Source organism: Desmodus rotundus, chromosome 12 (genome assembly GCF_022682495.2).
Source record: "Desmodus rotundus isolate HL8 chromosome 12, HLdesRot8A.1, whole genome shotgun sequence".
NCBI lineage: Eukaryota > Metazoa > Chordata > Mammalia > Chiroptera > Phyllostomidae > Desmodus > Desmodus rotundus.
In genome coordinates this window covers 54,753,989-54,766,573 of record NC_071398.1, presented here as the reverse complement: position 1 = coordinate 54,766,573, position 12,585 = coordinate 54,753,989, and the positions used below count along the sequence as shown (strand labels likewise).

At 51.8% G+C, this 12,585-nt stretch overlaps 1 protein-coding gene across 2 annotated transcripts in view; it reads left to right on the top strand.

Annotated features, from left to right (window-relative positions):
• The window catches only part of DPYD (dihydropyrimidine dehydrogenase), a 548,339-nt gene extending 543,742 nt beyond the window's left edge, over positions 1-4,597 (top strand). For both annotated transcript variants that reach the window (XM_024570281.3, XM_053915805.1), the window contains 2 exons: positions 1,325-1,465; positions 3,228-4,597. In XM_024570281.3, coding sequence (XP_024426049.2) covers positions 1,325-1,465; positions 3,228-3,398 — 312 coding nt within the window. In that variant the 3' untranslated portion in view covers positions 3,399-4,597. The remainder of the gene's footprint in view (positions 1-1,324; positions 1,466-3,227) is intronic.
• Positions 4,598-12,585: the final 7,988 nt, after the last annotated feature.

Here is a 12,585-nt window from a genome sequence, read left to right as displayed (position 1 = left end):
GAAATGGCAAGGCTGAGTGAGTGGAAAAAGCCTAACAGTGTTCTCAAGTGTAAGAAAACCACTAGGCCCGGCTTTGTGGTGTCGATGCTGGGTTCAGTGTGTGGGGACACTGAGGCAGAGCCCTCGTCATGTGGCTGACAAGGGGGCCTCTGAAGCTGGTGGTGGCAGTGGGAATGGAGATACTGGTTCTGACACCCAGGGCCCCCCGGCCGGCAGACTGCGGTCGAGTTGCACTTAAACCTTCCGCGCGATGCAAAGGAAATAGGACAGGGTGGTCAGCTTCCCATCACCCTACCCCTGGAGAGGCGCACGGATAAAACGCCTGCAATAGCGTAGACTGTGCTTCAGTTTGAAAACTCGAGGTCCTGGGCATACTGGCCCTGAGAGCTGGAATGGGGGCAAAAAGTAAAAGAAAGGGTAGCCCAGGCCCTTAAAGCAGGAGCAGAAAATAACGCACCACGGCGAGGAGAGGCGGAGGGCTGGAAGGAAGGGGCAGGCCTCCGTGAGTCTGGGCCTTGAATTCAAACAAAAGATTCTCTTGGTAAAAGTTAAAAACAAAAGCAGAAAATCTTGACAGCATGCTAATTTGACAAACATTGTTACATTCTTCTGTTTTGTTTTACGAAACAAAGTGTTCCTTATTGTTGATGAAACATCTGTGCTTCACATATTAAGCGCGCTGTTAATTAATGTGAAGAACAAAGCAATGTGTAACCGCATGCAATTCTTCTGTGGTGAATGAAGAAAATCCTACTTCTCCCAAAGTAAAAGAGCATCTTATTTAGCTATTAGATGAGCCTAATCAATTAACATAAATTAGAATTTTTAAATAATGCAATATACTCTTCAAGACATGACAGGTGGGTATGCTAAATGAAAATCCAGAATCCAAACGCAGTGATGTAAATGCAAAGCACTCAGATTTTTATTTCCCTCATTCCTCACAATCTAGGTACTTCTAGTAGACGTGCATTACCCTGCGTCGCTTTTCACGCCTTTTGGATCCTTCCAGGTCCCAAATTGAGAAAAAGGAAGTCACCACCTCTAAAAAGGTGTCACTTCTTCTGTCCACAGAAACGCTGTTCAGGTAGCAGGGCACCTACTGAGTGCGGTTCCTAAGGTCATATTTCGAAGCGAGGATCGTGCACTGCCCACCTTTCCGAAGGCAGGCCTGTTGAAGCTGCAGGTGTGGCAGGTACACACACCTGTGAGCACGCAACCCTCAAAGCCCCCTGGTTACTTAGTGCAACATTATGTAAAAACGGGGGCGTCCCGGTTAGTTATCCCAGCGAGCGCCTGGAGTAACTCCGGGCCTGTCTTCCAGGACGTCATCGGAAGGGCGCTGCCTCACCTGGGGGCCTTCGGGGACCTGAGCACCGTGGAGCAGGCGGTGGCCATGATCGATGAAGAAATGTGCATCAACTGTGGCAAATGCTACATGACCTGTAACGACTCTGGCTACCAGGTAAGAACTCTGCGCCGATCGGGATGCCAGGAGGCACGCTTCCTCCAGCTTTTGTCGCAGAAAACCGTGTTGTGTGGCCAAGTCTACGATTCAGACCAGGCGTGCCACCGGGGCCCCCCGGCCGTGGCCCCTCACCCTCGCTCAGTGTCTTTAGGTAGAGGAAAGCCACGCCTGACGGTAACAGTGCCACCATTCCTCACGTGGTACTGCTTTAATACCAGGTCATCACCCACTGATGACACGCGGGAGGGGAGGTTCCAACCCAAGAGAGAAAGTCACCCGATTATGGACAGCAGGAAGCACTGTGGTTCGATCCCTGGGGCAGGGCCCAGCCCGCCGCATGTTGCCATCTCTCTGAAAGGACATGATCCCTTCTGCCAAGAGAAGTCTCCCCCGCCCACTGTCGACTGGGCTTCAGCCACACTGAGAACGGAGAGGCACCTCCCCAGCTGGCTGGGTGGTTGGGGAGCCAGAGCGCCCCTGTTCTGGAAAAGCCCCCAAGTCAGATTCTTCCCGGGCCTCCCCCTCAGCTGGACCTGCCGTGGGGCGTCAGTCAGAAAGAGGGCTTCCACTGTCCGCAGGCTACACATGCGGAGTAAAATTATTTACACCCAGCTTGTCAACCTATAAAGGTAAATGGAATTTTCAAGGTAGATAAAATGGCCCATTTTTAAAACTGAAGTTCATTGACCCTCTTCAGCCCAGAGGAAGGTCCGATGTTGCCTGAGACGGGATTTTGCACATGCTGACCACCCACAGAGTGATGTGTGTTAGTTGTTTTTTAAATCCCTTCAGCCTTAACTTCGCATTAGTTCTAGACCAACTTTTTAACCATCGTATCACATTTGAGGGTGGGGGTGGGCTGAAAGGTGCCTCTAACAGTTACTTTGAAATAACTGTTATTTTGACACATTGACTTTTCTGTCATCTTCTCCCTAGTTAACCAATCAGAGAGCAGTCAGCAGGTCCCATCACTAAGGTTGCACAGAGCATAGGGTGCGGATGTCTGACGTCTTCAAGGTTTCCACTCCCACGTTGGCTCCCTCGCCTCGGCTCCACATCACTGAAAATAACCTTATTCATGAGAGGGAAAGGAAGGGAGAGAGCAAGTATAAATTCTCAAGTTTCTCAAAGTCCTCACCTGGTTCTGAGCCAGAGGCCTCTCCCTGGTTCCCACAGCCAAGCAGTGACAGGTGGGGACAGGTGGGGACGGGAAGCCAGGTGTCCCGGCCCTCCATCTTCAGTGACTTTTCCCTGTGTGGTAGGACTCTGCTTGGAAACCCTCAAACCTCAATGTTGGTTCCTAAGCTGGTTTTTTCCCACTGCTTTCTTCTCAAAACTACACACATTATTTGAGATCCAAACAGGTGCATCCTCACCCCCATGTGGGTGAAGAGGATGAGGAGGGGGTACAGGGCAGCAGGGTCCTCTGTCCTCCGTCCGGTCAGACTGCAGAGGGGCCGGAGCTCTGCTCAAACCAGGGAAGGGACAGAGAGTGTGTGTCACTCCGCTGCACAACACAAGGAGAATAGCACCGAGGAATGTTCGACACCGTGCTTCTAATTTAAGGGGTTTTCTTTCTTCCCTCCCCTCTGGCAGCTCAGCTGTGGCTCTGTCTGCTCCAGCGTTGGGTACATTGTCCCCATGTCCAGCTCACTGCAGGGGACAAGAGCCTGATGCTCCTCCTCCCCTGTGTTGGGAGCGCAGGGGCGCCCGTGGCGTTGGGGGTGGTGACAGCCACGCTCTCCGTTTCTGTCTGCAGGCCATCCGGTTTGACCCGGAGACCCACCTGCCCAGCGTGTCGGAAAGCTGCACGGGCTGCACTCTGTGTCTCAGCGTCTGCCCCATCGTCGACTGCATCCGGATGGTTGCCAGGACAACCCCGTACGAACCCAAGAGAGGCCTGCCCTTGGCCGTGAGGCCCGTGTGCTGAGGTGATTGTCGAAACCCTTCTGTGAGCTCCAAGGCCACCCACCCACACACACGTGTCTTTTTAATTGTGACCATGTGGTCCAGCACTTTCAAATTAGAGCACACACCTAATTTCCAGATAGAAATCTCATATGTAGACACATTTCTAAATAATGAAAAAAACAAGGCTGCTACCAGTGACCATTCAACGGTCATAACATCGGGAGAAATATTAAATTGTCGTGGCCATTAATGCCACGATTTCCAAACTGCCCTATGCTGTGCTCTTTGATTTCTAATTGTAAGTGAAATTAAGGATTTTAGAACCAAGCACAATTAACATACAAAAAATGTTTCCAAGGAAACATTTTATGATTAAAAATTACACTTAATTTTAACACCGTTTCTAAGCAAATATAATTAGCTCCGGAAAGCACAGATAAAGAAAGTGAAATCATTTTTTACAGTGCCAGGGAAAAAAAATAAAGCCAAAGGGGGTTTGCAAAACTTTGTAGAGGCCCCTCTGCTGGCGTCGCTCCCTCTTGGCACTAGGTGCTGAGTGGCAGCGTTTGGGGACCGTCACTGCCGCTCTGCCGTTCGCCACTCAGGCCTGAGACCGGCGTCCAGACCCCACCAGTGAATTGACGTGACGTTCCTCTTTAAATATTTAAACTACATTCCCAACAAAATGCAGAGTTTGATTAGAGCTCGGGTGAAAGCCACTCGTTCACTGCGCACAGATCTGCTCGCTCTGATTTTAATAATCACCTTCATTACAGCAATTAACGTTTGAACAACATCCAAATTATACAGCGGTGGGTCACGGGCTTCGTGACTCAAGAATGAAAAATGTAGTGTTGGCAGCGTACATTTCAGGAGCGAAAACAGCTCAGCCACTCAAAGAAAGAGTGTTTATGTTAAGTTTCAGAAGTCATGGAATAAAAAAGAAATCTATTTTTGCTGTGATTGCCAAACAGTATTTTTGCATTTCTCTCTTTTCATAATCGGCACATAACACCATATACTTTATGTATCTACTCTTTTTGGCATATTTTCATGTGAATTCAGAAGTAGTAAATCTTTAAGGAACAATTCAGGGCATATTTCTGGGATGAATGCAAGGTGGAAAAGACATTTGATTATATGCTTTTAGAAATGAACATTGACCGCAAAATCTCTGTGATGGAATCATATCAAATAAAACTCCATGAAGCATTTGGATGCACGCGGTCTTTTGCTGCCTCCTTTGCCAGTGTGCTCCCATGCGCCCCATGGGAGGCGGAGGAGCGCTGGGTGAAGCCCCTCCAGACACACGTGATCGGGGTGCGGCTGAATCTAATGAGGGGAGGCCGGTGTCTCCATGTGTTCCACTTCCCCTCCCGCTGACTCAGGTGCCCCCGCTGAGTCCAGTCCTCCTCGGCCAACCTGTGTCTGTCTTGGGCTCAGGCCGGGCCCCTTGCGATGGCTCAGCGGCGGAGATTCGTGGAAGTGGCAGCCTTCCATCAAAGGTGCCAACTTCACGGTAAGAAACACCCATGTCACTTAACATTTCAGCCTCGATAGTTGTGAGATGCTAAGGACTCAGAGGAACTGACTCACCTTTGTCACCATGGGGGCGTCTCGCCTGTTGGCCTTGGTAACAGAGATGTCCAAATCAGAAACTTACCGGGGCCCCAGGTACACCATCATGGTTGTGGCCACTCCCGCAACAGGACAAGAGCTTTTTCCTGTGGGAGCTCATCAGCCCGCTGGGAGTTTACAAAAAGACATCAGGGCATGTGTGCCTGGGCCCGCTCACTGCGCTGACTGCCTGGCCGGGAGCCCTTTCACGGACACTAGGAGGAGGGTCGTTCAGGACTTGGCGCCATCCTCAGAGAAAGTGTGGACACAGGCTGTCGCTCTGCTCTGGACCCTCCGAGGGGGAGCAGAGCTTCCAGGGAGCAGGGCTCGGTGAGGTGGCCGTGACCCTTGCCGTCACAGCAGTTAGCGCCTGCACACATTTGTCCCCATGTGTCTGCTTTCTGCTTTGCACTAAGAGGCCTCTCTCATCTGTGTTGTTTGTAGGAGACCTAGTTGAACTTTGCGTGGGTGGCTGGCAGAGAGACTCAGAGTAGAGGGAGAAGCAAAGTCACGTAATTCCATCCAGCGAGAGAGACCCCAGGCCACTGGCCCTAGCTCACATGTGCCCACGGCTCCTCAGGCATGAACGAAGACATAGGACCAGACCAAGAGTCGGGTTAGTGAGTGTTTCCTGCGTCTACGAGGCTTTGCTAAACGTTCCACGTAAATGACGGTGAATGTTCTGTGCCAGCTTGGCGGGGCCGCAGTGCCCGGGTACTTGAACAAGCATCATTCCAGAGGTTCCTCTGACGGTGGTTTGGGATGAGATTTACATTTAAATTGGTAGACTCGCAGTAAAGCAGATTGCCCTCCCTAGTGCGGGTGGGCCTCGTCTAATCAGCTGAAGGCCTGGCTAGAACAAAAGGCCGGCCTTCCCTGAGCAAGAGGGACCTCTTCCTTAATAATATAATTAAATACATATAATTATATGTATATATAAATGTCTCATTGTATATGTGTATATATATAAATTTTACTTTCTGAATTCTGTGAGCTGGGTAGAATAGGTAGTTTGTTTTTTTCTACTGTTTTTATTAAGAGGGCATTTAAAGACAAAGCAGATGAGTGACTTACGTAAATCTGTATGTTTCACTGTTGTCACATTTGGAAATGAAGCTCAGCCGACGGGACTCGCAGCCAGGGTCCTCTCTTCCCGGTCGGTGTGCCACTCAGGTGTTGTGTATCTGTCTGCCGTACGGATATGTGAGGGTGCATCTCTCACCGTCGCTGGCCGTAGGCTACCAGTCGTGGCCTGAGGAAGTCGTGTAGTAGCTACTGTCTGAATGGGTTGAATATCGCCCTTAGAGACGAGTTGATCGCAGGGCAGGGTCTGATCCACTTCCAGCCCACGGAGTTCATTCAGGTAGCGGGAAAGCCATTAGACACACTGTCACCCGCCCAGAGCGGCACCTTTGCCTCGCACTCCCAGGTGCCCCAGGTCAGCAGACTGCTGCAGAGCAAGAAGTTGGACCAGGTCCTTGATGATTCTGGGACGTTCATGCAACCTAGCTCTCTCTTTTATTAATTCATATGGTAACATTAATTAGTATGGATTTTGGCTTAAATTGTTAGAACTACAGATGACATGGTTAAGTTGAGTAGTCCCCTTTGCACGTGTGAGCCTCTCATTGCCTGGTCTGGAGCTTTAATGAACTCGAGATGGGTTTCATTGTATCACTGAAACAATTGCGTTCCACTGTATCCACGCTCACTGTTCTCCTAACACGCTCTGTAAACAGGCCGGGTCGTTCTGTGGCTGGTAACTGGTCTGGAGCAGGGAACTGCATTGACTCGTGTGTCTGTGTAGCTGCGGAGGGACAGAATGCACCGTGCTTTTCCATAGCCGTGTTCTGCAAACCCCGGGCACCGCCCGGGCGCTCCCAGCCGTCTGGTCGACCTTCTTTATTTCACTGCTGCTGCTGAAGTCACGTTACAGACTGCAGGCGTCATTCACAGATTCGCCTTGGTCAACAGATGGGCCGAGACCTCCTCTCTCGCCAGTCATTTTCCCGTATGGATTTCTGTTGAAAATAGGTCTTCCTGCCTGTTAACAGTGCTGGCTTATTTATCTTCCCGGCCTCCTGTGGCATCCAGGAAGATAAATATCTAGATGCCATTCATGACATCTAGATATTTTGGCCAAAGATAAAACACTATATATACATATATATAAAAAAGCACTACACGTGATGGCCATATATCTATTATATGTGTACATGTGCACACATGTGACTGCATAAATACACATGCATGTTAACATTTAAGATGACTGAAAAGGTTAAGTAGGCATATTTTTCTTGGAGGTATAAGAATCTCAGGGGAAAATAAGAACCTTTCCATTCCATTTACGTCTGTAGGCAGGAAGCTCAAAAATGCTCCTATTCTTTGTTTTCAAAAGAGCTGCTTTTGAGGGAGAAGGGAGGGCGGGTTTAGGGATTTGGGACAGGGCTGTAGGAAGATAATCGTGAATTTTTTACTCTTCTCTTTCTGTGTTGCGACATTTGGAGTATTGTTCCTCCATACAGGCTACGGTGTTTTGATGGGGGGGCTCCGCCCAACCTATGTGGTGGGGTGCGGGCTGTGGAATGCGCCCGGCTGGAGATGGAACCCACAACATCTGGTGTACAGGACGTTGCTCCAACCAAGTGAGCCACCTGGCCAGGGCCCAGACAGCTGAAGTTCTAGATGACTCATCTGGTACAGCAACGGGGAACCAGACTTTGCATTTTACTATTACGTCAGCCATTTTTACCCTCAGCCCAGAGGTGTTCACAAATCAGCGGCCCTCCTCACCCGCCTCAAACAGCAGAGGTGGTTCCATAGGGATCAGAGAATCATCATGAGGACCCTTCAGGTGGCAGAGCTCTCCAAATTATCGTGAACTACTGGGCCTCGATGCACATGCATTTAGATTCGGGGTTAATTGTATCAGCTGGGAGGCTGTGGGTTCTTTGGGTCACACAGAACCGAGACTCCGAGAGTGGCTCAAATCTGGGGCTGGGGTGCAGGACACGGAGTGTGAGAACGCAGAGTGCAATCAGCTTCCCTCCACTGACTCATCTGCTGGAGCAAGAAATTCCAAGACCCTGAATAATAAGGAAGCAATAGTAGGGTTCGGGAGGAAGGACTGGGTTGAAGAAATGTTTAGGGATAGAGGACAGCATCCTGTACATATTAGGAACCCGTAGATACCCGGCCCTGTGTAAGCTGATGGGGAAATGCCAGAAGTGCGCCGCGTTGCGTACATCTATTAACATGTTGAGCGTGCTGCCATGGCAACACCAATACCCGCATCCCTGAATCCATCCGAGGAAGGGGTGCTTCTCAAGGATTGACGCGGCTGAGCGACTCCTGCGCAGAGGTGGCAGGTACTGCTTCACGCGCAGGTCTGGAAGCAAACTCCCTGGGGCGGAGACCTGCCCTGGCCCTTCCTTAGCTGTGTCTTCCTGCGGAAGGTGTGTTACCACCCAGACCTCCTCTCAGTTGTAAACGGGAACAGCACGAAGTGTGTTGATAACAACAAACCCGTGAACAGCTCTCACTGCGGGTCGGGGAGGGTCCTACACACGCCACCCTACACGAAGTCGATACTGTCATCTTGCCAGTTTAGAGACGAGGAAACTGAGGCAGGCCACCCTGCTGGGAGGTGACAGCTGAGATGGGGACGCGTGTGCACCTGCTGCCCACACGTTGCTGTGCTCCGATGCTCCCTCTCCCGAGGGGCGACTCCTCGGCCTCATCACGGGCGCATCAGAGAACGTGTGCAAAGAGCTTGCTTAGCACAGCGCCTGCACGTGGACGGCGTTCGAATAACTACTAGTTTGACTGTATCAATATTTGAATATCACGTCGAACACTGATAAACAGTAGCTATTTGGGAGGGCGCCGCTGTGGAGCTGGACGTTATGAGGACAAAGCCTGAGACGGGAGACAGGCACCCCGCTCCGTCTTCTCCAGGCCGGGCCTCCCAGCATCGGCTCTGCGGCTGGGCCATGGGGGCGCCAGGCTTGTTCCATCAACACTCGTGTGCGAAGGACCAGCGGCTGCCCGGCCTTGTGCAGGTTTCCCAGGGGCTGTGTAAACAGGAAGATGTCTCCCAGACAGAGCGGTGGCGGGGCGCTCAGGCCATGGAGACGCACTTGCTGGGTGTGAATCCCAACTCGGCCCAAGTCACCCAACCTCGCTGCCTCACTCCCCTCCGCTGCGACCTGGAGCGGAGACTGAACAGACTGCCCAGGGCCTTGTGCGGATTGAAAATGTGTGCGCGCGCGGAACCCGCACGTCCGCGTCGGCACTAGCCGTGTTCCCAAAGGCGAGAACGTGAACACAAGCCGAAGGGCCCTCGGCGGAGGAGACGGCAGTAAAACAGGCCACCGCCGGGCAATGCAATACTACGCAGCCACGGGAAGGAAGAAAGGCCGCGCCTCGTGGCAGCTGTGCCGCGCCTTTGAAGGACCTGCCAGGCTGTCTTTCTAAGGTGCCCGGGACCGCTTCACATTCCCACACCAGGATGAGGGTCCGGTTTCTCCGCCTGCTTGCCAGCACCCTTCTTGTCTGTCCTTTTGATTGTGACCGTCCTGGCACGTGAAGGGCATGTCGTCGTGGTTTTGATGTGCACTTTCCCGGTAACGTGGGGTGTTACGCACCTTTTCCTGTTTGGGTTTTTTACATCTTCTTTGGAGACAAATCTAGTCATAGTCTCTGCTTATTTTTGGTTGAATTATTCGTCCTTCTTAAAAATTTTACTCACTGATGTTAGAGAGAGAGGAACGGAGGGAGGGGGAGAGAGCGAGCCATAGATTTGTTGTTCCGCTTATTTCTGCATTCAGCGGTTGCTTCTCACATGAGCCCTGACCGGGGATTGAACCCACAACCTGGGCGCATCTGGAAGATGCTCTGCCCAACTGAACTACTCAGCCAGGGCAGGTTATTTGCCTTCTACGTGCTGAGTTGTACAAGTTCTTTGTGTATTCCGTGTCCTCACTGGTACAGGGTTAGTGTTAATGTTCCCCAGTCTGTGGGCTGCCTCTTCACTCCCTGACAGCGCCCTGGGTAGCACAGAAGACTTCAGTTCCGATGAAGACCAGTCTATCTGGTTTGTTTTTATGTTGCTTAAGATTTATTGTAACATCTAAGCAATTATTACCTAAACAAAGTTACAAAATTCACACGTGTGTTCTCTTCTGGGATTTTTTATATTTTTGGCTTTTACATTTAGGTTTTTGATCCATTTTGAGTTAACTTTTTAGATGCTTTAAGGTAGAGGCTCAACTGCATTCTGTTGCATGTGGACGTCCATCTGTTGAAAAGGACATTCTTCGTCTGAAACAACATTTCGAGTGGAACAGCTTGCTACCTGGCCCTGCCATTCAAGGGGCTCCCGGTTCCAGGGTGCAGGCCGGCAGGTGCCCAGAACCTCGCAGGGCCAGCCCCCAGTGTGTGAGCGGGAGGAGCCTGAGTCGGTGAGGGGTCTCTGCTGGGTTTCCAGGCCGAGCGATGATTGAACACAGAGTCGCCACACACTTCAAAGTGGCACCGTCGAGCACCTGGGCTCCTGGAGGTCGGTCCCCTCACACGCAATGCCCACCAATGAGTCATCACCAAGAACACAGGCGGACCTGCCTGTTTTTAAAGAAGACAATCTTAAGCGTGATAAGAAGCGGCTAAGAAACCAAGGCAGGTTGCCCTTGAAGTACACCTCCCCAGTGACCTCCCCAGTGACCTCGTCCAGGCCACGGTCAAATCCGTCCATTAGTTTCATTTCATATCGTTTCATTTGTTTATTCGGGTTTAAGTGGCAGTTAACGTACAATATCAGTTTTGGGTGTACAGGACAGTGAGCTCTCGTTCCTATACCTTCCGTAGTGACCGGCACGGTAAGACCCGTGACATCTGTCACGGCAGAGCTATCACCGTGTGTCATTGGTGTCATCAGCTGTATTCCCTGCACCGCACACTGCATCCCTGTGACTCGTTTGCTTTGCAGCTGGCAGTCCGTACTTCTTCCCCTGCACGTTTTGCACTCCCCACCCCACTCTGCAGTCCCCTCCCCTCTGGCAGCCGTCCATCTGTTCTCTGACTCTGGGAGTTCGTTTTTCCTTTGTTTTTTGGCCGGTTTGTTTTGTTTTATAGATTTCACATGTAAGTGGAACCATACAGCCCATTAGCCTTAACCAGAGAGCCCCCGCTTTCTGTCCCCACCTCCTGTCGCGTCTGCGTCTGGGTCCGGGCGCCTGGCTTCCCTGCAGACATGGCTGGGACCGCCAAACCCGATTAGCTGGCTGCCCCTGCCCTCGATGTCCGCTGGGTGTCACAGGGCAGCCTGCAGGCCCGGGGGTGGAGCAGAGCGCCGCAGTCACAGCCATCCACGCGATGCTTTGGAGAGGACAGAGAAAACTTCTGCAGGAAACGGCTTCATCCGGCCAAGCTCCGCCCTTCACCCCAAAACCACAAGGCATTCATGGTGCGCTGAACCCTTTCCTTCCTCCGTGGGACTCGTGCTCCTGGAGGGACACAAATACACACAAGGGTGGGCGGGCCTGCGTAATATCACCGGTTCTGTGGCAGAGGCCATCTGTACAGTGTTGTTCAGTCGGCGAATAGATGGATGTCTGTCAGCCCCCCAGAGCTCTACCCATCAGATCGAAACTACTCTTTGGCTGCACAAAGGGCTCTCTGAGGGGCTGTCGCTTGTGGTAATGGGATTCTCCCTTTGGTGTGGACTGTGCAAGGCCTGGGGCCCCACCTGTGTCTGGCTCCTGACCTACCCTACTGGAGGCCGCGCATCGGGCTTCAAACAGGCTCAGGGCCCCTGGGCCCATTGCATCCGGAGCCCCCTGCAGACGGACAGAGGGGCGTTTCGGTTCGGTGAGGCTGCCATCACGTTAATGGATCGTGTTAGCAGGAGATTACAGGCGTGGGGCTCCCTAATGGGGCAGAGTCTTAGGGATCCTGGTCGGAAGAATTACAAAGGGAATGCAGAGAGAGACTCTGCAAGACGGGGTGGGTCTGGGAGAGGCCTGCTCCTACAGGGAGACAAGCTGAACTGCTGCGTCCTGCTCATCAAACTCTCCCGTGCGAATGGTAACCTGATGGGGATGGCCTCAGGCCTGGGAGCCTGTGCCCGCCAGGGAGGCCACGTCAGCATCAGGAAATCAACGCTCTCCCTCCCTTCCTCTCTCCCTTCCTCTCTCCCTCCCTCCTTCCCTTCCTTCCTTCCTCCTTTCCTTCCTCCCTTCCTCCCTCCCTCTCTCCCTCCCTCCCTCCCTTCCTTCCTCCCTCCCTTCCTTCCTTCCTTCCTTCCTTCCTTCCTTCCTTCCTTCCTTCCTTCCTCCCTTCCATCCATCCATCCATCCATCCATCCATCCATTATGCATTTGCTTAAAAATACCTACTGCATGCCCTGGCCGGTGTAGCTCAGTTGATTAGAGCATCCTCCAGTAAACCAAATGGTCGTGGGTTCAGTTCCCGATCAGGGCACATAGCTAGATTGGGGGTTCAGTCTGCAGTAGGGGCATGGAAGAGAGGCAACCAATCAGTGTTTCTCTCTTCCCATCAATGTTTCTCTCCCTCTCTCTCTCTCCCTCTCT